The following is a 27,333-nucleotide window of genomic DNA, read 5'->3' as shown; positions in this document are numbered from 1 at the left end:
TTTGAGGTTTGAAAAATCTGTCCTTTTAGAGGCAGAGCTTTCAGAGGGCTCCATCAGGAGTATTGGGTTTCTTTCTTAGCTCCTACACCTGTTTTTTTGCTTACTTCAGGTTTCTCCCCAAGGTTTGCTGTAGGAAGAATGTGTAAATGCACCTTTGCCTGATGCTTGATTACTTGTAAAGGTGTCAAGTACCAATCCTGTTCTGATAGTGCTGAAAGTTCTGGTTCTGACTTATCCAGCTTTGGGTGGTCCCTTTAACTGTGGGATTCTCTACCTCCAGAAGAAAGGTGGGGTTTGTGTACAACCTCAGGTGCTTGCATTTGTTCTCTTCAGTAACGCCAGTAAGGTTTTGGACACCAGCACAGCAGACCTTGCTCTCTGCAGGCGTGTTCACTCACCAGGGTACCTCCTCACTCAAAGCTCTTTGTGTTTGCTTGTTTAAAGAAAAATGCAGTTTTATTTTCAGGCTAGTGCACCTCAAAATGCCGGGGCTGTTACAGTCTGGTGGAGGCCCAAGCTATGGCTCCCTTCTATTTGTGAAAGATTCTACTGTGTCTGAAGGCCATTGCTAACCCTGCACCGCACAAGGGTTATGAATAGTAGCAAGGTTGTAGCAGCATGTGCACTGCATCCCAATGAGATTCTACAGGTCTCTGCTAGGAAAAAAAATAGCAGATTTCCTTGATGAATGGACAGAGATTCAAACACAAGCCACAGGACTCGCTCTGAAGAAAGAGGAACATTTAAAGATTGAATGCGAAAGAATCTGAAAGAATTTACCATTGACTGGTGCTTTTTGCACGGTTGGACTTTGCTGCTGACAGTAAGTGCAACTGAGACATCTGAAATGATTTTTTTCCTGTGCTTTTCTAAAACTTTTGACCATGTGGGCTGAGCTTATAACAGGATATGAATCTGCGTATCATAGCTCTGATTTATATTCTTGGAGAGAGCTATTATTAAGGTGTCATATGAACAGATGGGATATGAATGATGAAGCTCAGATTGGGTAACTACCAGTTGAGAGGAAATGACTAATTGAACTTCAGAGAACAAGAAGTCTGTCTTCTTGCAGTCAAAATATGTGAAACAAAAATACGTATTTGTCCCTTCCATGTAGCTGAAGATCTGTTTCTTCTGCTCTTAACAGCATGGAACCTTTATGTCCATGTTGGCAGCTTGTCTGACTGCAATAATATAGAACATACTGAAAGTTTGTTTTAAATAGAGGCTGCATATTTTTAAGATTATGTAAAGTATTGCTTTTTAGCAGTTTAGTGCAACTAACTGTTAGATATCTTGTAAGTTCTGTGTGATGGTGGGCTATAAAGACTGGGAAGTTCTTTACACTCCAAATCTAATAGTTGTGATTATAAACTGGAGACATTTCATGGTTTTCCTCTCCTCTATAAGCTGTTTATCATTGCCCTAAAATCCAACGCAAAAAATTTGGACTTCTTATCTTTTTAACTACATTAAGCAGACATCTTTAGGATAGTTATTTTTAAACTGTGAAAGATACACAGATGAATGCTTTAAAATGCATCAGGTCATAAAATAAATTCAGTATCCTCCATTTCCACTTATATTAGCTGTATTAACTTCTACCTGTTTCATAAACTCAATCTTGTGTGCCATGTCAAAAATTTATTAAGTGTGAGTGTCAATAGTGTTAATTAATTGGCATAAATTAGCAATATAAAAACTGTAACACTTCAGGAATTTGCGTCTGAGCAGTGTGGATCCAAGCAGTGATTCATGTCACTAACTGTATAATCACAGGGGACTTTACACATTCAGATAACTCTGACTGGAGCCTTAAAACCAATTTAGTGCACTTGATTGATCTCAATCTGTGATGTGTCTGGTCGAATTTTAAATGCTGAAAAATGGATGGGTTGCAAGTACAGGAAGAAAATCGCAACTATTTATGACAAAGCAATTTCATCACTGGGCAGGAGAAGAGAGTGAATAGCAGAATATCACCAGAGATATCCAGCTTTAAGCATAGGAGTGTTTCTGTGACTCTGTTTCTATTGATACTGTAGGAATGAGGAAAATAAAACTGTATTGATCATTTAAGGTAACCTCTGTTTGCAGAGTTATTACGGGTAAAGTGATGACAGCTACTTTGTACTTTCCTTCATTTACCGGCAACAAAAGGATGAGTTTCTATAAATATTTTAAAGTCATCAACTTTGTTGCAGCTACTTAAGTTTGAGAACATACTCAGTGGAAGTTAATAGGTAGGAAAACAGGAGATACTCTGTAGCACCAAGGATTTTATGAGTACAGTCTGAAAATGAGTGCAAAAATAAAACCAGAACAATTTATTACTCATCAGCAGATAAAGTCATCAATGTTTAAGTGGCTACATTTCACTCTAATGAAGAAATCTAGCTGTATGGAAAACATGTTCCTGTGGTTGACATACTTTTAAAGTTGGTGGTTTTTTATTTGTTATTCAGCTTCTAATGATCAGAGCCATTTGTAAATCACACTGAATTTCTTCATTTTTTTTGCTTGTTATCCCAAAAGGAAGAAGGAGCATCCACATAGTTCACCTATGCCAAAGAATAGTGCAATAGGATCTTACCTATTCCCACTTTTTCTGTTTGTCTGAACTGGCATAATTAACATTTCACTATTTATGCAACTCGATTTGCTGAGAAGTACTGTATTTATCAGCAGAAGCTGGCAAGGAATACTTTCATTCCTGTCCTCTTTACCACATTTTCTTGCTATCAGATGCAACTTGGTTATTCTATATTTGTACTTCAGCTCTGATAGTCTTACAATTAATAATCTTTATTGTTGAAGAAGGTCTGTGGTTTATTCTTGAGCCGTCTGCTCTGTAGCTGTTAGTTGTACTCTCACTCATTTGCTGCATTCGTGTAAGGAGCACTACTGCAACAGTAGGTTATTGTGCATTCCAATTGATTTCAGGCTTCAAACTGTTTTTTAAAAACATGATTAGTGTACTGAAAGCAGTTGGCCTCAAAAAATCTGCAAAAAAGAAAGACTTGTTTTGTAAACTTCAATTCGAGCAATTAACAATGAGTATTGAATGGAAAAAAAAATCAGTCTTTGAGCAAAAACTGACATTATTTTTAAATTAGAATTGTCTGTTGTCTGCAAATAAATGTCTTTGCCCAGCTCCAAATCACAGACATTACGGCCCCACAATCATGAGTTGCCACTAAAAATAATTCTCTTCCTGCCTTTTTTTTTCCCCTTGTAAATCTGTGCAGACTTGGGGGCTTTGTTTGGTTATATTTTCTTCCTTTGTTTTCATTGCTCCGTCCCTAACAGTTTGTGGGGGGAAGTTGCAAAGCAATTGCAAGTAGTTTGTTGCTTATAAAAATTGAAGTTGTGTAAGAATTAATTTTGAATTAATTTTTTTACCTCATTTGAAAGAAACTACAGAAATTAGTAGACACTGGGATTTATACTGGCAGGCAGAGTTAACAAACAGCAGTATACTGTGGTTCTGAAAGTATCAAATTTTTTTTTTTTGGCCAGTTACACTAACTTCAGAGTAGCTACCACTAAAAAAGTAGGTCTGTATTACTTGAAAAAAAAATCTGGATCAAAATACAGAATGCTTATATCTTGTTGTGTTAAATTCTGTTAAAGACACTAAGACCAGAAGATCTTTCTCATTTTTTCATGGAAGGTACACTATATTTAATTTGCACGGTGCAATGGGTACCTAGAATCCCAGTAGAATCCCAGAATGGTTAAAATGCCTTTAAGAAATTCATGCCAGAGATGGCATTTAATGTTTATAAAATGTAAATATGCTGAACAGAATTTACTATTTATGACTGGGGACTCAGAATTGTCGTTGTCTTTACACAGAGTGGCATTGCCAAGTGACTCCAAAATGCGCAAAAAATCAAATTCATTTTCTAATACTTCAGCTGGTACAATTGGTGTGGGAGAGGGAGTGTCTGCTTCTATTTCAAAACAAATGTGACAGCTCTGGGAAGCACATTTTTAAAATCAATCTGACATATAAATAATCCTTAATCATGAAGCAGCAAAAACATTGCAGTTTCTGAAAGACAAAAGAAAATTGAAGATATGCTTCATGCCCTGGAAGTGTCTCTTATGATTACAATTAATCTATTCCTGGACGTAAACAGAAATTCAGTTTTGCAATTGCAAGTTCTGCAGTAATGCCAGGAAACTGAATAAATATTTTTAAAATAAATTTTGCACTTATTTTCAGTTCACACCAAATTCACTTTTTGTGGGTGATATCTGGAGGAATGAACCTTTTTTCCTTTCATTGGTTCTGTAAATCCAGAATTTAAATTTATAATAAACAGTTTGTAAGTATTGATTTATGTATTATGTTTAGTATTAATTTCTGCTTTTTCCCCCCATTTTTGTTTCTTATTTAGGTGTATGATTGCTGATGAGGTAAGTGATATTCCTGTTCCTCTAACAGTTTTTTCTGGTGTTAAATGCACTTTGTGCAGATGTGACTTTTTTTTTTTTTTTTGAGAGGTGTGGGCAGAAAGGCTGGCAGTGAAAGAATTCTAATTCCTGTGATAGTCAGCAGATATCCTGCAAATGCCTGAGTGAGGGAAAAATTGAAACCTGACATAAGTTTAGAAGAATCCTTGAGAAAACTTAAAAGGTTACTTTTAATTGTAGGTTAAATCTCCTGTACTGTTACATTTTAAAAACACTGACTCAGTTGATTTTTTAAAATACTTTATAATTGCATAGTGAGCTATTTTTAATGCATTATTAGATATTCCTGGCCCAAAGAGATTTTTAACAGAGATGGTTTTCAAAGATTAATTTTTTAAAGTGCACTAATCAAGTAGTAATAGTAAAATTCATTGTGTGCATACATTTGAAAATATACATTATATTCTATATTAGGGAAATCTGAGGCCAGCGTTTCGTCCCACAGAGAAAACATTTTTGTAATAATGTTCTTGATGTGTTGTCAGTATAAAACCTTCCTGAAAATGAGAATTGCTGTAGTCTCACAATTCTAATTTGGGTTTTCTTGGCATACTAGGAGGGAAAGGGAGATGGATTATTGGGACTTAAGCATCTCCTCATACTATAAAAATCTCATTACATCTGGAGATAAACTATCCTGGCATAGAATGCAAAATATCTGGGGGCTGTGGAGAATACAAAAGTATTCAGGGGAAGAGAAAAGGGAAGCTTGGGAAAAATCAAAATAGCAGCAGTAGCTATTTTTTTATTAAAACAGTTTATTTCCCTCCTTGAACTAGAAAATGAGCTGTGCATAATTATGTTAGCAATAAAAAGTCCTGGAAGATACATTTCTTCCAAAATAAAGATGGTATATTTTGTAATGCCAATAGGTGTGGCACTGGAGGAGGTATCATGCTGTGATGTGTATCCTGTGCTTTTTGACCTATCTCTAAATAAGAAAATGCTGGTAAAGTTAAATATCAGTATTGTGAGCTTGGATGTAAAAATAAATGATGGAGGAAAACTCAAGATCAGAGAATTACTGAACACATCCCTGGATTGTGTAACTGTGTAAGGTTTAAAGGAAGATAAAACCAGTATTTTTTGAAAGGTGATCTACAAATCTGTTTCCATTTTTTCTCAGAGTGGGGACAGACAACCAAGACCGTAATATTTTCTCCAGTTTTTCTAGTCTCTCACATTGTGTTACCTAGCCTGCTGATGAGCTCTGGGATCTGCATGCAGCCCTGGGTGTGCTGCTGCCAAGAGCCTGCTTTTATTCCAGATTCATTTCACTTCAGTGCCTGGATTATCACCGGGGACTGCACAGCCTGAGCTAGGGACACAGCCATGGCAGCAAACTAAAAATTAATGTTATTTTGTTGTTTCGGGGTTTTTTTTTTTTCCACTTGGCTTTGTTTTCAGATGACCTAAGTAGAAGGGGAACTTGTGGGAAAATTTCAATGAAAACTTGGCAATTTTGAATGAAAACTGAGTATCACAGTAGCTTTCATATTATTTTCTTTCTAGTAATAGTAGAAAAATGCATTGTTTTCTTTAGCACTTGGGAAAACCCTTCATTATATCATTATATCAGTTCATTCAGACTCAATTCTGGAGATGTAAGTTGTTGTTTTATGTCTCACTGCTGTGAGTAGTTAGACAGCAGCAAATCACTCAGATATCCACTGGACTCCATGGAAAACCTACGCAGAGCATTTTAAGGCCCATCTCTGCTTTGATGTTTCCCAGGAGTTGGGAACTCTCTCTTGCCACGTGAACAAGCAGAGAAAACGGCTGCATTCTTTGATAAAATCTTGGGGAGAAGGGTGTGATATTTTTTAAACAAAACTCTAAAGTCTAAATCTTAGAGAATCATGTGTTGCCATGATTATTCGCCTATGGGAGTGTTCTGACCTTGACAATTTGAAGCAAATACTTTCCTGTTAACTAGGAATCTGGTGATCTTCCCCTTCTCTGTCCATCTGGGTTCTCACTATCTGGGCTCTCTTATCTGCATTACAGGCCAAAGAAAATCCATCAGCTCTGCTGAATCAGAGCAGTAATTTCTTTTTGTTGTCCCACTGGGTCAAACCCAGAGCTCTTCCCACAGGTGTTTGTTCTTCACTTGCCTATGCAATTGAGGACAAAGCTGTTGTTATTGTAAAAAGGCATCCTCTATTTTTCTTCCCTTTGCATAGTGTTTTAAAATTGTTTTTGGTAGCTTAACAAGTTAAAAAGTTTGATCTTTTTAGTCTCTCCTATTAAGACTCTGAACTGAAAATTACCTGAGATTAATGGAAATGCTTCTTCTGACTTTGATGAACTAACCAGATATAACACATTGTATTAATCCATTTAACTAGAAAAATCTTGTTTCATAGTAGATGGTCTGTGGTAACAGAGTGATAATTAAATACATGCTATGTAAGTAGCTCTTTGACTGGGTTTCCTTCATTTGGTTCTGTCTTTCCAAATTCTTTTGGGCTCTTCTGAATGGAGTGTGCTTTCTGAGCAGAGATTTCTGGTTTTAATGTTGTTCTTTCCTTTTCTTTTTCCAGATGGGGCTAGGAAAAACAATTCAAGCAATTGCCATTTCGTATTACTATAAAAATGAATGGCCTCTCCTAATTGTAGTTCCCTCCTCTCTGAGATACCCTTGGGTGGATGAGATGGAGAAGTGGATTCCAGAACTCTCTCCTGATGACATTAGCATCATTCAGAACAAAACTGATATTGGGTGAGTACAATTTTTTATTCTTCTCTAGAAAGGCTTGCTCACCACCCCCTGCTCAAGCAGGGCCACCCTCTGGGCTATCAGAAACACCCTCTGGGCTATCAGCCACTCCTCCCAGTTTTCTGTTATTGTATTACAGTAGTTACTCATTTTCTTAGAAGTTGAGGGATCTGCTTTTTGCAAAGTAGCAAACGCTTGTCTGCTGAAAATTAGATTACTTCAGTGTGTCTCAAATTGAACATACACAGTTATTTCTCAGCTCTGATGAATTCATTAGCTTCTGTAAAACATTTTTGGAGAACTTCTGGTGTACATTACAAAATAAGGAAGTAATTACTGTTAGAATTCCATTTAGCATGCTGAGAAAATTTGTAAGTTGGAATAAGTAATCCCTAAATAACTGAAAAGGTCATCATGACCTACGCTTTCTATCTTTAGACTTAATAGCGTGAATTCATCAGAGAAGCTATGTCTTGGGTGTTATTAGAATAACTCTCCTATTACTCTGAATTGCAAGAGTGCTTTTTGTCTCCTTTACTGTAAATGACTTGGTTGATTTTATGGTGATGTTTAGATGTTGTTCTAAAACTTTGGTGTGAGGGAGACTGATCTTCATGTTTTCTGGGAATATCAGAAAATGACTTGACTGCCAAGATGTGTTGCTTGGAACCTTCCTGGTAACCACAAAAATCCAACTGAAAACGCATTTTGAAAGCTTCATCAAAGGGTAATTCCTACTGATAGTGAAACCTTAAGTTCATCACAGGAACATGAAAACTAAAATTAGCTTTTTTTTTTAAAAGGTATTTACATAAAAGGCATTCAGTGCTTATAGTGCTGGATGCAGAAAGGGGAAATCTGGACTAGGGAAAATGATGGGAAAATTAGACAACAAATGAAATTCTGGTCTTTAAAGATTTTTTAAAAGGAGTAGACTTTAACCATTATTACTTACTTTTATTCAAAAACAAGGGAAGATGAAAACTTGGGTTTCTGCTCATTTAACTCCCAAGAGGCTTCCTAGCTATAACTGAGGTTGTTGTTGAACTAATTAATATTTTAACATTAAAAAGTGTTTCATGCATTTGTAAGAAAATGCAAAAATACAGCTGCCAAACTTGGTTTAGCATTTTGTTAAATTCTGCTTCCATATGTTAAGCTTTGATTTCTCTCAGTTTAATACTTTGCTTTTCTTCAAAACTTCAAGAACTAAGTTTACTGCTTAAGTGTTAACTTCTTGATTAAAACAGGTTAAAATCAACTTAGTTTAGTTTTATAATTTGTGGCCAAATTTGAAAATTTCTTGAATAAATTGGTTCCACAAAATAAATAAGTTTATTTGTAATTTTTTTTTAACGTACCTTTCAGAAAGCTTAGGGAAATCAGTGTTTTCCTGGTTTCTACGTTTATCTGTACAGTGAGAGCCAGAGCCTGCAGTGCCCACAGTGCCGAGCGCTCAAAGCACTGCACCTTCCATATCCAGGAGCAGCAATGTGTAGCTGCATCTACTTATTCCTCTTAAATCCTCAAGGAAACCTCAGCTTGCCTGGTTTCTTCATCTCTTGCTACTAAAGAACAAACAGAAATGATGCCAGCAGAGCAGTGGTGTCTGGCAGATGGGTAGAGCAGCTATGACCCTCATCCTGGTGACTTGTGTGTGTGACAGCTTGGAGTGCCTGTGCTGCTCCTGAAGGGCCACAGTGCTCCCTAGTGATTTTAAAATCAATTCATGCCTTGGACCTGTATACATCTGGAAATTTGGTGTTAGAAGTTCCTTTTCAGTTAAAGACTAATTTTTCATCTTGTGCCATGTTGACTCCCTCCTTCCATGTTTGTTTTTTTTTGTTTCTTGGTTTGTTTTTTCTTGTACTGTTTGAGCAGAAAAGCTGGGTAACAGCAGTGACAGGAATGGTTTTTCCAGGTGGTGAGGTTCAGGCCAGCCTGTACTTTCACAGTGCCCGGATAATCAGGGAGAGTCTGCTTAATCCTATCAGGCTGCTGGTGAGGGGACTCTTTGTACCCAGAGCAGCAGAAAGCTTGCACAGAGACATTATTGCTTCAGGTGTTTGAGTGCTAATAAAGACCTTGGCTTGTGTGTAACTTTTTGTCCACCAACTGGATTTTTCCAGTGGGATGGCCCTGAAAAGGAGCCTGGGGTGAAGCAATGCATCCAGATAAATGAATTTCCTTTGAAATGCAATGTGTGTCTTCTGAAAATGGTTATGAAATGTGTGTGGTTGATAAGTGTGAGATGTTTTAAACACCAAAAGCTGTGGTTGTTAGCCTGACAGCCCACATGTCAATCAATCCAAGAGGAGACATTCTTCTGAGATTTGTTTTTATAATTTCTCTGCTATATTAGTTGTCCTACAATAAAAATTTACTAAGAAAACTTGTGGATTTTCTCTTTCAGGGGAATATCAAGGAGCAAAGTAACAATTCTGGGCTATGGGCTGTTAACATCTGATGCACAGACTTTGGTAGACACTTTGTACAGGCAGAACTTTAAGGTGGTTGTGATTGATGAGTCACACTACATGAAATCCAGAAATGCCACCCGTAGCAAGATTTTACTGCCAATTGTGCAGAAGGCTCTCAGAGCTGTTCTCCTTACTGGAACTCCTGCTCTAGGAAGACCTGAAGAGGTATTTGATAATGTTGTGTTTTGGTTTGGTTTTGTTTTTGAGGATGGTATCAGTAATAAATGAACAGTTTTGTTGACTATATGCAATAACATGCAGCACTAGCTACTTTAAGAAAGACAAATATAAGAAACTAAAAAAATTTCTTTTTGTTGGAGTTGATTTACAAACTTGTTTCAAGCTTGTGCACAGGTAATTTGAGACAGTGTTTCTTGTAAGGAATTAATTTTGCATGTTACAGTCTGATTGTTGGGTGAAATAGAAAATAAAGAGCCTAAGAGAGAACTGCTTGTTTCTCCTGGGTAGGAGAGTCTTTGTAGACAAGATTTTGTATTACATCTTCTGCTTCATCATCTGACAAAGGTAGTCCTAAGTTTATCACTGTCTTTTGAATATTTCTAGTGTTCACTTAAGTGGAACAAAATACAGGCTGTGCTTGTTGCACACCCAGAATGACAAATTTTCCTCTGAAGGAAGGTCAGCTTATGGAATTAGGGTGGAGCAGACAGGTAACAAAAACCCTCTTGGGTTTTATACTGAACCCAAGACAGCTGCCTTTGTTTATCAAATATAGGGGGGAAAATGGAATGTAAGAGCTGATTTGTATTCAGGGAACTTAAAAGAGTTACATAATTAGTATTTTATACTCAGAATTCCTCACTGTGTAAATAGAACTTACGCCAAGGCCCTTTATGAATTTAATTTGTTCAAAGAGGTGGTAACTTGAGGAAGATAACTGTGGTATGGAAAAGGGCTTGGTATATCATGAGTACTAACCTAAAAATTTAATATGAATATTTATGTTTGTGGGTGTGGATAATTACTAAAACTTCCTGTACAAAGACATTGCAACCAACCCTGGATGAAGATTTGAAGTTAGAGACTGTGATGCCTTTAGATAGTGCGTGGATACTGACACCAGTATCACTGTTAAAGGTCTTCCCAGGAAATTCCATACAAGCTGTCCTTGACCACAGCAATGGGATCAAAATTCATGACCAAATGGAAAATAATTTGAGATTTTTTTTTTTAGTGATACTGATGTTCTTCAGTGGCTTACAAGGCAGAGTATAAAAAGCATGAAATGTCTTTAATCAGTTTTGTGTCATAAACAGAATCTTTATATAAAGTGTTTAAGTGTATAGAAAATGATCTCAGAAGCCAGGAAGGTTTGACAGTATAACAGCTTGTAAAGCAGGATTCTTCCTGGTTAAGGTCATCTAAACTGGTATTTACCTCCTGCTACTTAGCAGATTAAAAAAGCTGTGAAATTTCTGGTCTGTATTGAAATTGTCCATTTTTTGAAGTAAAACTTAAGAATTGAGAAGGTTTTTCATGTATTTTTAGGAAGCAGAGCGCTCATGCAATACCTGCACTGAAGCTTTGCAGAAGCCCTTGTACCTGGCAAATGATAAAAACTGTATTTTTAGGAATAACTTCATTTCATCCATGTTTTCTTGTTCAATGTGAGTCTTTTCCAGGCTGTCAGTGCTGTTACAGCGGTCTGAGTGCTCTGTTCTTTGAGGGCTTCCCACAGCTGTCCTCTCTGAAAACTCCTGTATCCTGTGGAATTTCTTTTGCCTGCAGGCCAAGCTCTGTGGTTTCTGTGCAAATATTAAATGTAGATTAAGCACAAGAACCATGTATTGATTATTTCTGATTCGTCTTACATTCACAGGCAATTTTTAATTTTTCACTGTTGCTGTTTTATTTTTTATGCAGCTCTTCATGCAGATTGAGGCACTGTTTCCAAGAAGGTTTGGAACTTGGATTGAATATGCTAAAAAATACTGTGATGCTCGTGTCAGGTATTACTGCCCTTGCTTATTTACATTCTTATGAATATCTTTGATTTTTCTTGTCATGCCAAGAGAGAGAATCAGTAGGTAATACCTCTACTGCTCTGTCACATCATCTTGCTTTGAAACCCAGGGTTGGCTACCATTTCCTCCATCAAAGAGCATTGGGAAAAGGGTGACACTGATTAAATTAATGAATTAACACTGTTAAAGTTTGAAATAAAGTTGAAGCATTCTGTTAAGTAAAATTATTTATGCATTTAGTGTTGTTGGTATGAGTTGTGGAGGTTTTACCTTTGGAACTGGAGTTTTTGGCTCTCAGTCTTGAGCTCATGGTCATGTAATAATTTATATCTCTCTTTATTATGGGATCCAGGTTTTTTTGCTACCTCACCACATTTGGGTGGGAAAAAAAAAGTCCAGTACTTGTCTCCGCATTTCACAGGCTGACTGCCTCAGCTAAAAATTTCCTATCTGCAACTTTGCATGTATGCAGAATAACAGATTTTTGTCAGCTAAATTGGCTAGCATTTAGATTTACTTTTTACAATAATAATTACATGGTTTCATTTTCATAAAACTTGTTTTTCTCCCTCCATCATATGCACTTTATCAGTATTTAACTTCAAATAACATGGAAGATCACTGTCTAATTTTCAGACAGAGAAATGCTATTTTTTCCATGGTGTTTTGACTGAATGCATCTGTAATTTTCACACCACAAGTGTGCGTGGGTACAGCATGGTTAGCTACTCAATCATAGATGATTATCTTATTTTTGGAATGCCATAAATGTAATAAAAATCAAGTTCAGGGTTTGGCAAGCATTCAGTGAATAACTTTTTCTTCACGACTTGGCTGGAACAAAACATCCTGTGGTGATAAACTTGATGGGATTATTTTATGCAGCACTTCCTGTGCAAATATGGGTGGTTTTTCCTTAGGTGTCCGTAGACACCTGTTTTAAAGATGAAATCCAAACCATTTCCATGAGGCTTAGCCTGCCATTTCTGTCATATCCCCAGTGCTGAGGGTGGAGGAAGGAGGCCTTTCTAAGGACAGACATATAAATAGACCCAGGAAGGGATATGAGCAAAAGATGTTGCTGAATTCCATCTGTGCCATTCCCACTTCACCAGTGCAGAAGGGACTCCCTCAGCCCCTTTCCCAAATGCTTATGTTCAGCTAATTCAGCTAATTAGAGCACTGTTGATAAAGTCAATAAGGCTTAAAAATCTCTAAATGATTGTGGGGGGTTTGTGGCTGTTTGTTTGGTCTTTTAATAAAAATTACATGCTCGTAACACACTCTTCTGGAAAATGCTACCTGGGCTTTTATCCAAATCTGTCATGTTCATTATTTTATTGTCTCCTGGTGATGCTGACAGGGAAAAGCTGCTGTTCCTGCTGCAGCACTTCCTCAAAAACAGCAAAGCAAGGAAAGAATAAGGAAAACTGAGTTAATAAATTTCTCTTTTCAGCCTTTAGCTTCTTAATGTTAAACCTTCTTCCTCTATTTAACCTTGCTCATTAAATAGTATTACTTTTGAAGATGATAGCTTTAGCTTTAAATCCTGTCTCTGGCAGTAACTGAGAAGGAATTCATAAGGAGGGAAAGAAAGGAATATTGATGGTGGTATTTGCAGTTTTCACGATGGCTTTCCTGTCTGTAATACAATAAAGATTATTCTCATGGTGGTATATTCTTCTCATTAGTCCATTGAAACAGGAGTTCCAAAATTAAACCTGAAACTTCTGTTTCCTGTGGACAGTGGAGTGTGGGAATCTGGGAATAGACAGAGGGTTGTGTGCAGGGGTTGGGCAGTGGTGGCTGCTGGGAAGCTGAAGCACACTTTCATATCCAATAGTGTGCTTTAAAATCAATTATGTACTGAAGATTTCTATTGAATTTGGAAGATCTCATGTTTACACTCTGTATTGATTTATCATTTTCAGGTTTTTTGGTAAAAGAAGGCAATGGGATTGTAGAGGAGCTTCAAACTTAGAGGAGCTACATCAACTTTTAAGTGAAATAATGATCAGAAGACTGAAGAATGATGTCCTAACTCAGTTACCTCCCAAAGTCAGGCAGCGTATTCCATTTGATCTCCCACAGGCTGCAGCAAAGGTAAATCTTCCACTTTTGCTAAATATCCATTTGTTAATAAATGGAAATATCTGTGTATGGATATGTATTTTTATGTATGCATGTGTACTGTATGTAGTTACAAAGATTGTGTGAGAATAAAGCAGAGTATCTTTGTTACTGCTTTTGAAATATAACACAAAGAACACTAATACAGCAATTTTTTTTATCAGTGAAAAAATTTGTTCTAATTCTAGTACACTCTTTCCTGTCTTCTTCTCCCATAGATTTTGAATCCTGCAGTTACTTTTAGCCAAATTTGATAGAGTTCTCCAAAGCTCCTAAAGATTTCACACTTGAAATGTACCTGTTGAGGCAGAACATGCTTTGTACTCTGTGTCTAACCACTGATCTCTTCTCCCAATTAGAATCTGAATGCCACTTTTGCAGAGTGGGAGAAGTTAATGAGGAGTCTGAGTTCAGATGCCGCTGAAAGCCACTTCTCTCAAGTCATGACTCTGATCACACGCATGTATAAGGAAACAGCCATTGCCAAGGTGAGCCTGCAAGTCTTTCCTTAATGTCCCTAAATTATCCAGCCTGTGTTTTTAACCTCATAAACTTGGTTTTGTTGGCCAGAACACGAGATGAGGTTATTTGGTGTGTTTTATAATCATGACATGGAGAAACTCTCCCTTTTCCCCTGGATGTTTATGGAAGGGACAGAACCCCATTACAATGAAAAAAAGAAATCTGAAGACTGCTGCAGTGTGTATTGCATTAACTGTTGATCACTGATAAACTTTGTTATTAACTGTCATCATTGCTTTAATAGCTTTTGCAAAAGCTACTGAAAGTTACATTTGACACAGAAGAATTCTATGAATGCTTAAATAGAGCAGTATTTTATGATTATGGTATCATGAACGTATCAAATTTATTCTTTCAGTTTTGATGTATAGCTTTGTGTGTGTGGATGTAGAAGTTCTGATTAAATATTAACTTGTCTGTTTGAAATAAGTTTGTTTTTCTGAAATACGGATTAAAACACCAGATAATGATGTCTGAATTAAAAGGGGGTTTATCTACATCTTACTCTGGAAGAAGTGCCATGTAATTATATGATCTTTTGAGGATAAATGTGGGGTTTTTTTCTTTCTCTGAAGGAGTAAGTTAGATTTCTCAAAGACATCAAGTTGTGATATTTTGTAAACAAAATTAATCTGAATTATTTGATTCTTAGCACTGTCAGTGTTTAATAAAGTCTTACATGGATAACAAAGATATGGAAATTTACCTTTTCATGTTACAAGGAATTGAAAGACATGAAAATAAAAACTGTCTTTTTGAACATTCTGTGTGTCTCACTAATGAAAGCATTCTCTCACTGCAGGCAGGAGCAGTCAAGGACTACATCAAAATGATGCTTGACAATGACAAACTGAAGTTCCTTGTCTTTGCCCATCACCTGAGCATGCTGCAAGCCTGCACAGAGGCAGTGATAGAGAGCAAGGTAAAGCCTGAACAAATGTGCTCACACGTTTACCTTCACTTACACAAGTGGCTGTCAGCTGTGTTTGGATCCAGCAGAGCTGCACATGAGTACAGCAGTGGAAGGATTTTGTGTGTTTATGGATCAGTGCCACTGGATTAAAAGGGAGCGTGTGGTTTAAGGGTGATGTAAACACACTTGTATCTGGTATGACTTTATTATTATTACTATTAAATCAGTGTTGTAGGCAGTTGTTTTCCAAATTTTTCTACCAGTATGCTTCTGTCTCTCTTTGAGGGATTTTAGCTGCATGCCATCATCCCACCTGAATGTTTAACTCAAAGTAGTAAAAATGTTTGCAAACAGCTTTCACCTTATTTGGATCATGGACACTTAACTATTGCTGGGGAATGGTGGCTAACTGCTATTTTGTATTTTTATTCTTTTTAACTGTTTGGAATTTTAAAAAAATGGTGTCAGGGTAATTCCAGAGTCTTATGTATAATATTTCATTTTAAGACACCATGTTCATTCTGTCTTGTACTTTTGCAAACAGCAAATACAAAGTCCACACTTCTCTAGATGGAGACTTAATTTTAAATCAAAGGGCAAAGGAGTGCTGATGTATTCTGATCCTCATGACAAGAACAGTCCTTCTCCTATTTTTATTGGGGGTCAGGGAGGGATTGGGTCTGAAAACAGACACTGGTGATGTCATTTAGTCTCTGTTCTGATGTTCCAGGCTCGCTACATCCGAATAGATGGGAGCGTTCCCTCTGCAGAGAGGATTCACCTCGTCAATCAGTTTCAGAAGGACCCCGAAACCCGGGTTGCTATTCTGAGTATTCAGGCAGCTGGTCAGGTGAGGCAGAACAGAAAATGTGTGAACTAATCCACTTGAAGAATATAGCTGCTGAAATAATTGATGACTGAAGTGGTTTACTGAAGGCAATTTATCTTTGTGCAATTTGTCCTTTTTAGACCCTGTGCTCGTTTCTTTGCACTAATCATGTTAACTGTTTTAAGCCTCTATTGAATTTACTTGAGCTAAATGATAAGCAGCAATATCTCATTCTTGAATAATTAGAAAAACTCCATATCTCTAAAAGCACTAGATTAATACAAAATAGATGTTATTCCGTAATGAAAAGTAATGTGCAGTCTTTGCACAATATTGAAGTATTTTTTGAATTCGAAGCCCAAGGAAGAATCAGTAAAATAACCCCATCTGCTGTTGAGGACCACCTCAGCCACTCTCTTTTTTCCTATTAAAATGTCCTGTACAACCTTTAGCTTGCTAAAGCTAAAGACAATCAGATAATCAGTTTTTGTGTGTGGTATCTTTTTTTTTTTTTTAAAGAATTCATCTACTTATTCCGCTTAGGGTTTAACATTCACTGCGGCCAGTCACGTTGTGTTTGCTGAGTTGTACTGGGATCCAGGCCACATCAAGCAAGCAGAAGACAGAGCCCACCGCATTGGGCAGTGCAGCTCTGTGAACATCCACTTCCTCATTGCCAAGGGCACCATGGACACCCTCATGTGGGCAATGCTGAACCGCAAGGTGGGTGTGCCCTGGGGCTGCACTCCAGTGCCACACCAGTCTCGTTTAGCTGGAACTCTGTCTGTGTTCCACAAATGGATACACCTGCAATCGCTGGTCATCTCTCCAGTTGTTTCTCCAGGCAGCCACTGACAGAACGAGAGGACACAGTCTTAAGCTGCACCAAGGGAAATACAGGTTGGGTATTAGGAAGAAGGTTTTCACAGAAAGAGTGATTAAATACTGGAATAGTCTGCCCGGGGAGGTGGTGGTGTCACCATCCCTGGATGTGTTTAAAAAAAGACTGGATGTGGCACTCGATGCCATGATCTAGTTGAGGTGTTAGGGCTGGGTTGGATTCGATGATCTTGAAGGTCTTTTCCAACCTACACATTCTGTGATTCTGTGATTCTGTGATCATCACAATGTCCCTTTTTGTTCTGATTTAGTCTTTTCTAGCTTTTTGCTCTTCATTCAAGATGCAAAGATAATGAGTTTTTGCCAAGGGGAACAGGATGGTTCATATCCACAGGAGATGGTTTTTTTATCTTCTAGCTCTTTATTGCCGTTGTTGTTCAGTTTACAGTTTTAAGGCATTCTGCTCACTCTTAACAGCTAGAATTTGTTGTGGGTTGGTTTTTTTTTAGTAGAATGAATGTTGTGCCTAAACTAAGCTTCTTTTCCGAGAGGCAGAGGCATTCTCAGGTAATTCTTTTTCAGCAGATCCAAGATTACACTAATCTTTTATTCTGTTGTCATCTTCCACAAGTATCACTCAATTGTTGTTAGCAGTCAGAGAATCATAGAACGGTTTAGGTTGGAAGGGTCCTTAAAGCTCATTCTGCCTGGTGCATTAGGAGGCTCCTTAAACATGGCGCAGGTGGGGCTCAGTAATTCAGCATCAATTTACCTTGCAAGTTCTGTCACTAAATAATTCTGCCTGTATTTGTCTCCACATGTCAAGCAAAACATGTTAAGGCTGTTAGAGATGTACACAGTGAATGTATTCTCTTTTATCTTCAATAAATACTGACATTTTGTGTACAGCTTCACTGGTTGTAGTGTGCTAAATACAGCAGTTAGCATTATTGTCTTCCTGCAGGCCAAAGTCACAGGCAGCACCTTGAATGGCAAGAAAGAGAAAATGCAGGCTGAAGAAGGTGATAAGGACAAATGGGATTTTTTGAGTTTTGCTGAGTCCTGGACCCCAAATGAAAGTCTAGAAGATCCCCCAAATGGACTTCTGTTTACACATGTAAGACTTGAAACTTTGTTTTTTCCGTTTCCTTTCATTTTAAGAAAAAATAAATCAGCCATCTGCTTCAGCTTTATGTGCACTTCAGACATTACTACTGGAGAAACACCAAAAAAGTAGGAAAAATAATGTAAATGCCATTTTTAAACTTGGGTGAAGTTGGGGAAAGTGCTCCGTGTGGAATAAATGTCATCAACATCTTCTAATGGATCCTTATGTTCTGTTTAGGTGACTGAGCCACCCTCAGAGTCAGAAAAGACCAAGTCATTTCTCTTCAAATGATATCTTTGTTAACTGTGCTGAATTAATTGGACTAATATTTAAAACGGTGTTTGTAAGCCTTTCCTTGTAATGGGCATCTTCAAAAAAGGCAGGCAGCTTACCACCCCTGTGTATCTGTTTTCTGGTAGTGCCATTTCAGAATTTTCAGGGGAATATTGAAAATACCTTTCTGAAATCAGGAGAGGAATGTTGAATTGCCTTTTCTGCTCACTGTTTTGAAGTTACCTTTTGTTAAAGATTCCTTTTGTTGAACAGTTTCTGATGCAGTCGTAAGTGGGGCTTAGAGGTCTTTTCCAACCTAAATGATTCAGTGATTGCTATTCCTTTCCTCTTCCCTAGTTTGAAAAGGACAGACAGCATGACATTCGTTCCTTCTTTTCCCCCAAATCATCCACGGAGAAGAAACGCAAAAGATTTTTTGGTGATGATGAATTGTTACATAATGACTCAGAATCTTCTGCAGTCACAAAAGAAGAGGGTGCAGAGAAGAGCAATGAAAACCTGGATTCCACAAGGATAAGTGAGGTGGACACAATTTGTGATGAAGATACTTGTGAACATGAAGCCAAAAGAGCAAAGAGCTTAAGTGGATGGACCCCAGTCAGCTCCAGTAATAAAAAGAAAACATCTTTGACTGGAAAAAAGCCGCCTTTGTTTCCAGAAAAAACCAGTGAACTCCACCCTTGTGACTTAAATACTTCAAGTGAAAGTCCAGCTGTAAATGAAGTTTGGCACTGCAGTGCTTGCACTTACACTAACAATGCTCTGCTGCCTTACTGTGAGATGTGCCATTGCCCCCAGGGCAGGGATGGTGAGTAAGGGCTGCTGCAGAGGGAAAGGTGCATTTTTCATTGCACTTGTGATCAGGCTCAGAAAACACAATTTTCTTGAACCTGTGGCTATGCAGAAGTCCAGGAAAATATGAATGATTGTGTCTTTATGTAAAAAATACTCCTCAAGCGATCCTCCTTAGTCTTGCTTTCCCCAAGGATCTTTTACATGAGTCTAACTTGAAACAAGTGAAAAATGCCCATAACATGTTAACAGGATATGAATTCCATAAGGAAGAATATATCCTCTGGTTTTTTTGCAGCAAATGCCCCTCTCATCTTGCTGGAGATTTATGGTTATTCTGAATACAATTAAACAGCAAAACTTTGCTTTGCCTTTCAAAACTAAGCAGTGTGGTGTTGGAGTTTTATTAACTTGAGCATTGTGTATTTGTCATGAGAGGCATTATCTGAAAAATATGGCTTTTCTTTCTCCACCAGCTCACAGTAGATTTCTTTTACTGAAATTTATTTAAGCTATCTGGAAAATTGTGAAACATTTTTTTAAATGTGTGCTGATATTTGTCATTTCAGTTGCAAAGCCATGGGTAAGGGTTTGTTTTACTTCCTTATTTATTTATATCTCTGGGCTTGTTCAAATCAGGACAACTTCTGAGTTTCACAGCTGTAACTCAATGCCTGGAAAACTATTTTGTGTGTTTATGGTATACAATAACTGTATATAATATAGAATTAGAATTGCTAACTGCATTGTTTATTATATATATATTGACATTAATCTGGGTGCACAGGATTGCCTAAATTAAAAGCTTTCTTCCATGTGTTTGTTCTCCTGCTATTAAAGTTAGCTCTAACTTCTAAGTGGTTGCACCATAATAACATTAGAGAATGCAGAGGCATTTCTTTGTATTTCAGGGAGGTGTTCCTGTCTCAGATGTGTTATTAGGTACTTGCCCCCTAACACAAATCATCACTGTGCTTGTTTCTCTGTCTTTAGGTGAGAGAAATGGTGAAGCTCCCAGGAGCCAGACTGAGGAAGGAGTGTCAGAGGAGCCCAGGAGAGATGGAGAGAGAGCAGAGGGCAGTGCTGAAGGCAGAAGAGGAAATTTGGGGGAATTGGGGGCCCAGCAGTCTCTTGAAGTCAGAGAACAGGAAAGTGTTGGCAATGAAAAAGAAGAAAGTGAAAAAAAATATGGAGAAGGTAAAGTGGGACTTTGAAAAAAACAATTCTGTCCCATTGTGAAACTGAATTAAATGCCTCTGGCCTGAAAAATGGCTTTTAAATAAAAACCTACCCCTCCTAAACACAGAAGTCCAAACACCAGCATGAGACTCTCATTTTGGCCTAGGCCTTAGTTAAATTTTGATGCTGGATAAGCCCAGCCTCTCCACACAGCTCCTGGAGCAAACCAGCAGCTGGGAATGTGGATGGTTTTACTGGAACTCAGGACAGACACAGACAAAACAGGGGATGGGTCATTCAGGGGAAACAGAATAATAAAATACACAAATACCTTAATAGTTTGCTGCTTGAGCTCTGCACCTTATGTTGTTCTGGACTTAGATACACATTTAAATATTATTTTTAATGTCAGAGTAGAATTGAATGAATAAAAATCTTTAATGCCAACATTTTTTCTGTTGCAGATAAATCAGACACATTCCAAGTATATGATGGGCTTATGTTTTGTGCAAGCAGGAATACCGATAGGATCCACCTCTATAGAAAGGTAAACCTGAAATACGGATGGACGTTGTCATTTTAAAATTGCAAAGGAAAATGTTGCCCTGTGAAATGTTTCTGTATGCTCTCCTTTGTTATGTCTGATGTAAAAGCATTAATATTTTTGTGTTAACTGAAATGTACAAAAATTAGGTAGTTTATCATTCTAGTTCTTTTTCTCAATGGAATTAAGTAATAATTCCTTACTTACATAACTTCCAACACTTCTCTTGGCTTACAAAATCGGGCTTATACAAGAAAGCCTCTGTTAGAAATGCCAGTGACAGTTGTTTAAAGTTCCTTTTTTCTTATTACACTGTCTTATCACAAAATAACTTGAATAGAATTACCATCAAAATTCAAATAAAAAATTACAGTAAATCCTGACACACTAAGTAAATAAAATATTGCCACCACATTTGCAGAAAGCTCAACATTGGTGCTGTGTGTAAGTCAGTAACTTCCTGAATAAAGCACATTATCATTAATCTGCAGCGGTGATTGGGCACAGAAACCAGCAGCTGGGAACTTTCCAGGTCATTATTCAAGGGGAGGTCAGGACTTGCCAATTTCTTCTTTCAGGTGATAGGAAAGTTCAGTGGGAAGATTTCTTCAAATTACTGAGTGAATCAGTGTATTCAGGTGCCACTAAAGCAGCACAGATAACTGAAGGCAAGTCTTTGGGATGAGACATTTTTATGAGGCTGATGCAGCTGGGAAAAGTCAAAAAGAATCAAAAAGTCCTTTTGTATCTGAAAATCTGTTAAATGTACTTACAATGTGTGCTGCTGCCTAGCTTCACATGTTTTATTCAGACAAAGATGCATTTTAGGTGGGGTTTGGGCAATTGTCTGGTTTGGGTTTTACTGAGATTAGAGGTTGATTGTTCCAGATACTGCACAAAATCTGCTGAATGGTGAGACACCAGGGAATTCTGCTTTGACTCCTCTCAAATGCTTTTGAATCATCAATAAGTTCTTTGACCAGATGTACCCACTGGGAGAACTTATTCCTTTAAAAGTTAAGTGGAGAACTTCTTCAGACATCAGAAAAAAGTATGATAAACAATATTCAAGAATTCTTATTTTAAATTGTAATGAAGTGACATTCTCCTATCTCCAGTCATTCATTTCCCTTAGAATTCAGTCAAGAGAACTGTAATTTCTGTTTAATATAAGACAGTTTGTGTCTGAACTATTTGCAAAGAAAAAATCAGATCTATTAAAAGTTAAAATGTTCAGCCTTGTTACTTTTAGGTAGATTAATATGAATCATCTTTCTTGCATTTTTGCTGTTATCTCTGTGCCTTATTGTTAATTCTGGAAACATTTGACCTTGAGGGACTAAATTTAGTCGGAAGGGAGGAGAATTCACTTGAAACAGATTAATTTTTCTACATTGTGCTACACTGCATCTGTAAACAAAACTGTTTGCTTGTCTAGGATGGTGAACCACTGAAGCATAATTTCATTCCATTGGACATACAGCTGGATAACTGGGAAGATTTACCAGAGACTTTCCAGAATAAAAAAAATCGTGCACTGGTAAGAACAAGTTCTACTGGCACAGCAATATAATCTTTAATGCAGAAGAAAATTAGTTACTTTTTAAAAAAATAAATGCAGAATACTGCCAGGCCTTGGGATTTAGGCAGTTTCATCAAGGCAATCTTACAGATGTTGATGTGAATATTAATTGTGCAGTCTGTTACTCTGGTAATTATTGTGCCTCCTGTTTACATTGCAGTAGAAGGAATCAACCAGGCATCATTTCATTTCTCATTTACAGGATTAGTTACTAACTTTCATAAGTCAACAAAATGACTTCTTAAAGTTTCTGAATTAAATGGAGCAGACCCTAAATAAGAATGCTCTAGATTGTGTCAGAGCTGCAGGCCTGAGCAGGCCTCCACTCTCACTCTCCCTTTGGTCTACTAACAGTTTTCAAAGCGGTGTCAGGCACAGCTCCACAGAGACATTCAGTTAATTGAGGAATAAAGATCCCATTCATAATGGGGTTTGAGAAGAACACTGCGAACACAAGTACTTAAGTAAGGAAATCCAGATTTAAACTGGATGGGAAATATTATCTGCTTAACTTAAAATCAGAATTTCCAAACAGAAAACCGTCATGTAGGAAAGGAACAAAACTGATTCTTTCCGTAGGTTCTCCAGCAAGGCTGGAATTTAAATTTGTGATGGGGATACCTGCCTGATTCACCAGCTGTTGTGTGAGGCAGCTACTGAGTGGGTTCCACAGATGGGGGTGAAGGTGTGAAAAGTTACCTGAAAGCACCATCTCTGATTGTAGGAGCTGTTTCCAGCCAGTGTAGGATGCAATTAGCAATGTAATTAGCTCTGTGCAAAGCCTGTCCTGCTGCTGAGTGTCTGTTCTCTGCCAGATCCTGAGGTTTGTGAAAGAGTGGACTCATCTAACAGCAATGAAACAGAAGATTGTCAGAAAAAGTGGTCAGATATTCTGCAGTCCCATTCATGCTGCAGAGGAGTTGTCTAAAAAGCAGTCGGTGGGCAGCAGCACAAAGAGGTATGTGGGGTTTGGTTTTAATTCCTGCCACTAATTACTGCAGAAAGCTTGATTTATTTGATGTGACCTTCGGTGGAATGATGCTAAGTCTGAGCTGGACATTCAGTGACTGCCTGTCACAGAGTGACAGACAGAGGCAGCCAGGCATGTTGGTGAATCTGCTGGAAGTGTCTCCTTCCCTGCCCAGCTCTGTGCCCCATTCTGCAGCTGCTCTGGCTCTGCTGCACTGCATGTTTCAACATCTGGAACTTGCCAGGTGTTTTTAAAGGAAAAACCCTCACCTCAGGGCCACAACAGAAAAGTAAGGTCAAAGCATCTTGTTGTTTTCCCCACCTGGAAGCAGAAATCCATCATTAGTTGCCATTATCAATGAGATAATATTTTATTCATAATTCACAGCCAACTCTAACCCTTTCCAGGTCTTGTTTTCTCTTTAAGCAGTTCTGTTCTCTGTACATGACATTTCTCAAAACTGCGACTCTCTTTGCTGAGTGTCACTGAAGAGGGCTGGTGTTTGATCCTTGTTAAAACCTAAATGTACCTTTGATTCCCTTTCTTTCCTTTTTCTGATGTGGTTTTCCTTGACAAGACATTTGTAGCCTCAGTGTTGTCATTGCTCTGCACAGAACATGTCATGCAAACCATCTAAAACCTTCTTATTCCCCTCAATCCCTACTGTTAAATAACTCAGGGTGACTGTATTTTGGCTGTAGGTAAGAATTAAGTAAATAAATAGTTTGTAATTCCAGTAATATAAGAAGCAGAGGGTAGTATGTGTTTGTTAACCTCTTGCCTGATTGTGTCCTACCATAAAGTGTAGGAAAAATCTGACTGGTGTTAAAAAAACCACCAGGACCTACAGCAGCCTTGTAAGATGGGGGTTGGCAGATGATCAGTAAAGAGATGTCCTCAGAAGAAGTTGTCTGAATAGTGGTTTCTGTGAAGCAATTTTAAGTTTTTAACTAAGAGCAGTTGTGTTTCACAGGGTTTCACATGAAAATAAAATAGGGAGATCAAACATAACTAATGGAGCAAAGGGTCCTCCAGAGCTTGTAAAATTTCCTGGATTATTCAGTGTCACTGAGATGTCACCTAACTGAAACAAAATGCCTCTCAGGTTTCACTGTCAGGCAGTATCAAATTGAAGTGATTTTTAAATTGTTATACACAAACCAAGTTACTGTTCACTGGGTAGAATTCACTTAAAAAAAAAAATTAATATGGAAGCACATGAAGCAGGTTTTCCCAAACTTTCTTCATTTCTCATCCAGAAAATGAGGGATGTTAGAGGATAATGTGCTGTCCCAATCTTGCCGCAGGCCAGAGTGATGTTCTTGGAGGGAGATTGCCCCCTTTGCTGACAGGATTTGTCACTCTCAGGTATGTGACCAGGGAGGATGTGGCAGCAGCCTCGCTCTCCAAGGCCAGCAGCAGCGGGGGCAGCGTTCGTCTCATCTCCAAGGACATGGGGGCTCCTCTGGACAAAGGGGCTTCTCCTGAAGCATCCACAAAGTAGGTTTATTAATGCAGTAGCATGATGAAGTTCTTTTGCCGCTTTTTTTTTTTTTTAATGGTAGTAAAATTATTTGCTATGAGCGTCTGCTTTGCTGAATTACAGTAGTTAGGTAAGAAACTTGCTGTAGTGCTAATGAGCTCTGTTTTATTCCTCTAACAATTTAGATTTCATCTGTTGTCTGCTGATGGAGCTGCTAATTAACTGAGTCTGACTGAAACAAAACAAGAGAATAGTTATGTGATTCAGTTAGAGAAAAGAATGTCAGCTCAGCCCTCCTGTGAGGTCAGCATCCAGCTGAGGACACAGAATTTGCTCCTCTTTTGCCTCAGAATTTAAATTTTAAAAAAAGGGAGCAAAGAAATGAATATTCCAAAAAGGAATTGCCCTTTAAAATTATTTTCTTAGACAAGCACTGTGTATCCCACTTTGTTTTGAGTAGAAATTGATAGGCTGCCGTGAAGATCGTAAAGAGAAACCAGGATTTTTCCTTTATTACTTCTGTTAAAGAGGGGGCTGAAACATTTTACTTTTGTACATGTACATGCCTGATAGAAATGACCGTGTCTTTATAAATACAGCATTATTTCAGCTAATAATTGAGCATAGTAAGATGTGCAGAAGAAAAATCTGCCTTGTTATATTGCCAAATTTTGTTTAAATGGAAATGTAAACCACATAAAGGATTTGCACTGAGCAAGGTATTATTTCAGCTAAAATAGTTTTTCAGAGCATAAAAGATATCTAATTGAAATACACGGGGCATAACCCCCCCATGAACTGGGCTGCTGAATACCTCGTTCATCCAGAGCTGTGCTTTGTTCTCTGCCATCAGGTTGCTGTCAGAAACTGGAGCTGATCCCTCAGCCCTTGGTCCAGGGCAGACTGAGGGAGGCTGCTCCCTGTCCAAAGGGTACCTGCAGGCCCTGGACAGCCAGGGGACGCCGCTGTGCCTGAGCTGCCAGCAGCCCACAGCTCCACCGCCGCCCGGCCGCGCCTGGGACACGCGCTTCTGCTGCCACGCCTGCCAGGAGGACTTCTCCATCCGCTCCAGCAACAGCTACCTCCGCTCCGAGGTGTTCCGCATCGAGCACGGCGTGTGCCAGGCCTGCCACAACAACGCCCAGGAGCTTTACCTCAGCGTCAGGGATGCGCCCAGGAGCCAGAGGAAGCAGCTTCTGGAGAGCTCTTGGATGTCTCACCTTCCCCTCGGGCAGGTGATGGCTCTGGGGTTTCAGCACTAACAGCTGATTTGTGTATAGAGTTCAGAGATAGCCAAAGATGTTCTTACAGATTGAAGATAGGTAACCTAGCACCAACAACAGAACAAGAGAAAACAAGTCCTTAAAAACAGTCAAAGTAACTAAATCATTGTCTTCTAACACCTTTAAAAGGCACAGGCATCAGAGCTGATTCTGGAGGGAGGTGCATGTACAGCCAGGCCTGGGTGGAAACGTGCCAACCACTTACAGCTGTTGCTTGTGCAGTGGCTTGATCTTGATGAAAACTATAGACAGCTACTTCGCAGAATCCCCTTGTTCCTACAGCAGGATGTCCATGTAGTTGAGGAGTGTCTCACCCTGCCATGTCCCTTGTGTGCTGCAGCTGAACGAGATGATCCGGAGCCCGGCCGAGGGGCAGTTCTGGCAGGTGGACCACATCCAGCCCGTGTACAGCGGAGGAGGACAGTGCTCCCTGGAGAACCTGCAGACCCTGTGCACAGCCTGCCACAGGGAGGTCAGTACGTGCAGCCAGGCGTCCTGGCCCTCTCACAGGGAACAGCAGGGCCAAACTGCACTTGGGCTCCTCCTCAGCCCTGCTCCCTCCTGCTGCAGAGCCCCAGTGCTCACAGCCTCTCCCTCCCATACAGCCAAGTGGGAAAGGCAGCATTAAACTATTACAGTCTGGCAGTGTCCTCTGGATTTGGGAAAATGTTGCCTTAATAAACATTTGCATTTCATCATGCTGTCTACTGCAAAGATAGACTGGAGTTTAACTGTGGGCTAATGCTTTCTGCTGGACGTGTTGCCAAGTGTCAGTACTCACTGAACCAACCTTAACCTGTCTCTCTTTTGCAGAGAACTGCAAAACAGGCCAAGGAAAGAAGCCAGCTGAAGAGAAGGTCCTTAGCTACAAAGTATGGCTGTGATATCACCAAATTTTTTGTGAAGAAGTGAAATGCACAATACATTCATGTACTGTAAAACCCATAATGTTTTCCTCTTGCACTGATTTAACAGAAATTGCTGTATCAAGCTGTTGGTAGAGAGAAGAAAATGAGGAATTAAACCAAAGAAATCATCTGTAACATCCAAAATCCTCGATCATCCTGGTTTTATATGGCCCTGGTTTAAAGCTGAATTTTTGTGTGTAACTTCAATGCCACTTGGAAGCATTATGGTTTCCTCTTACAGGCTAGTTAGGGGTTAGTTCATGGACCTAGAAGATGTCATAATTTTA

At 38.6% G+C, this 27,333-nt stretch overlaps 1 protein-coding gene across 4 annotated transcripts in view; it reads left to right on the top strand.

Annotated features, from left to right (window-relative positions):
* Window positions 1–27,181, top strand: part of ZRANB3 (zinc finger RANBP2-type containing 3) — a 39,696-nt gene extending 12,515 nt beyond the window's left edge. For all 4 annotated transcript variants that reach the window (XM_066190364.1, XM_066190367.1, XM_066190366.1 and 1 more), the window contains exons 3-21: window positions 4,410–4,428; window positions 7,029–7,207; window positions 9,618–9,849; window positions 11,569–11,654; window positions 13,601–13,772; window positions 14,159–14,287; window positions 15,124–15,243; window positions 15,965–16,084; window positions 16,607–16,786; window positions 17,868–18,020; window positions 18,642–19,113; window positions 20,091–20,294; window positions 20,741–20,823; window positions 22,259–22,360; window positions 23,218–23,360; window positions 24,741–24,872; window positions 25,709–26,090; window positions 26,479–26,610; window positions 26,952–27,181. In XM_066190364.1, coding sequence (XP_066046461.1) covers window positions 4,410–4,428; window positions 7,029–7,207; window positions 9,618–9,849; window positions 11,569–11,654; window positions 13,601–13,772; window positions 14,159–14,287; window positions 15,124–15,243; window positions 15,965–16,084; window positions 16,607–16,786; window positions 17,868–18,020; window positions 18,642–19,113; window positions 20,091–20,294; window positions 20,741–20,823; window positions 22,259–22,360; window positions 23,218–23,360; window positions 24,741–24,872; window positions 25,709–26,090; window positions 26,479–26,610; window positions 26,952–27,050 — 3,139 coding nt within the window. In that variant the 3' untranslated portion in view covers window positions 27,051–27,181. The remainder of the gene's footprint in view (window positions 1–4,409; window positions 4,429–7,028; window positions 7,208–9,617; window positions 9,850–11,568; window positions 11,655–13,600; window positions 13,773–14,158; window positions 14,288–15,123; window positions 15,244–15,964; window positions 16,085–16,606; window positions 16,787–17,867; window positions 18,021–18,641; window positions 19,114–20,090; window positions 20,295–20,740; window positions 20,824–22,258; window positions 22,361–23,217; window positions 23,361–24,740; window positions 24,873–25,708; window positions 26,091–26,478; window positions 26,611–26,951) is intronic.
* The last annotated feature ends 152 nt before the right edge of the window (window positions 27,182–27,333 follow it).

Source organism: Chamaea fasciata, unplaced genomic scaffold (genome assembly GCF_029207755.1).
Source record: "Chamaea fasciata isolate MVZ Bird 193981 ecotype frontalis unplaced genomic scaffold, bChaFas1.0.hap1 SCAF_8, whole genome shotgun sequence".
In the NCBI taxonomy this organism is placed as follows: domain Eukaryota; kingdom Metazoa; phylum Chordata; class Aves; order Passeriformes; family Sylviidae; genus Chamaea; species Chamaea fasciata.
The sequence above is the reverse complement of the archived record's forward strand: the minus strand, read 5'-3'. Positions and strand labels throughout refer to the sequence as shown.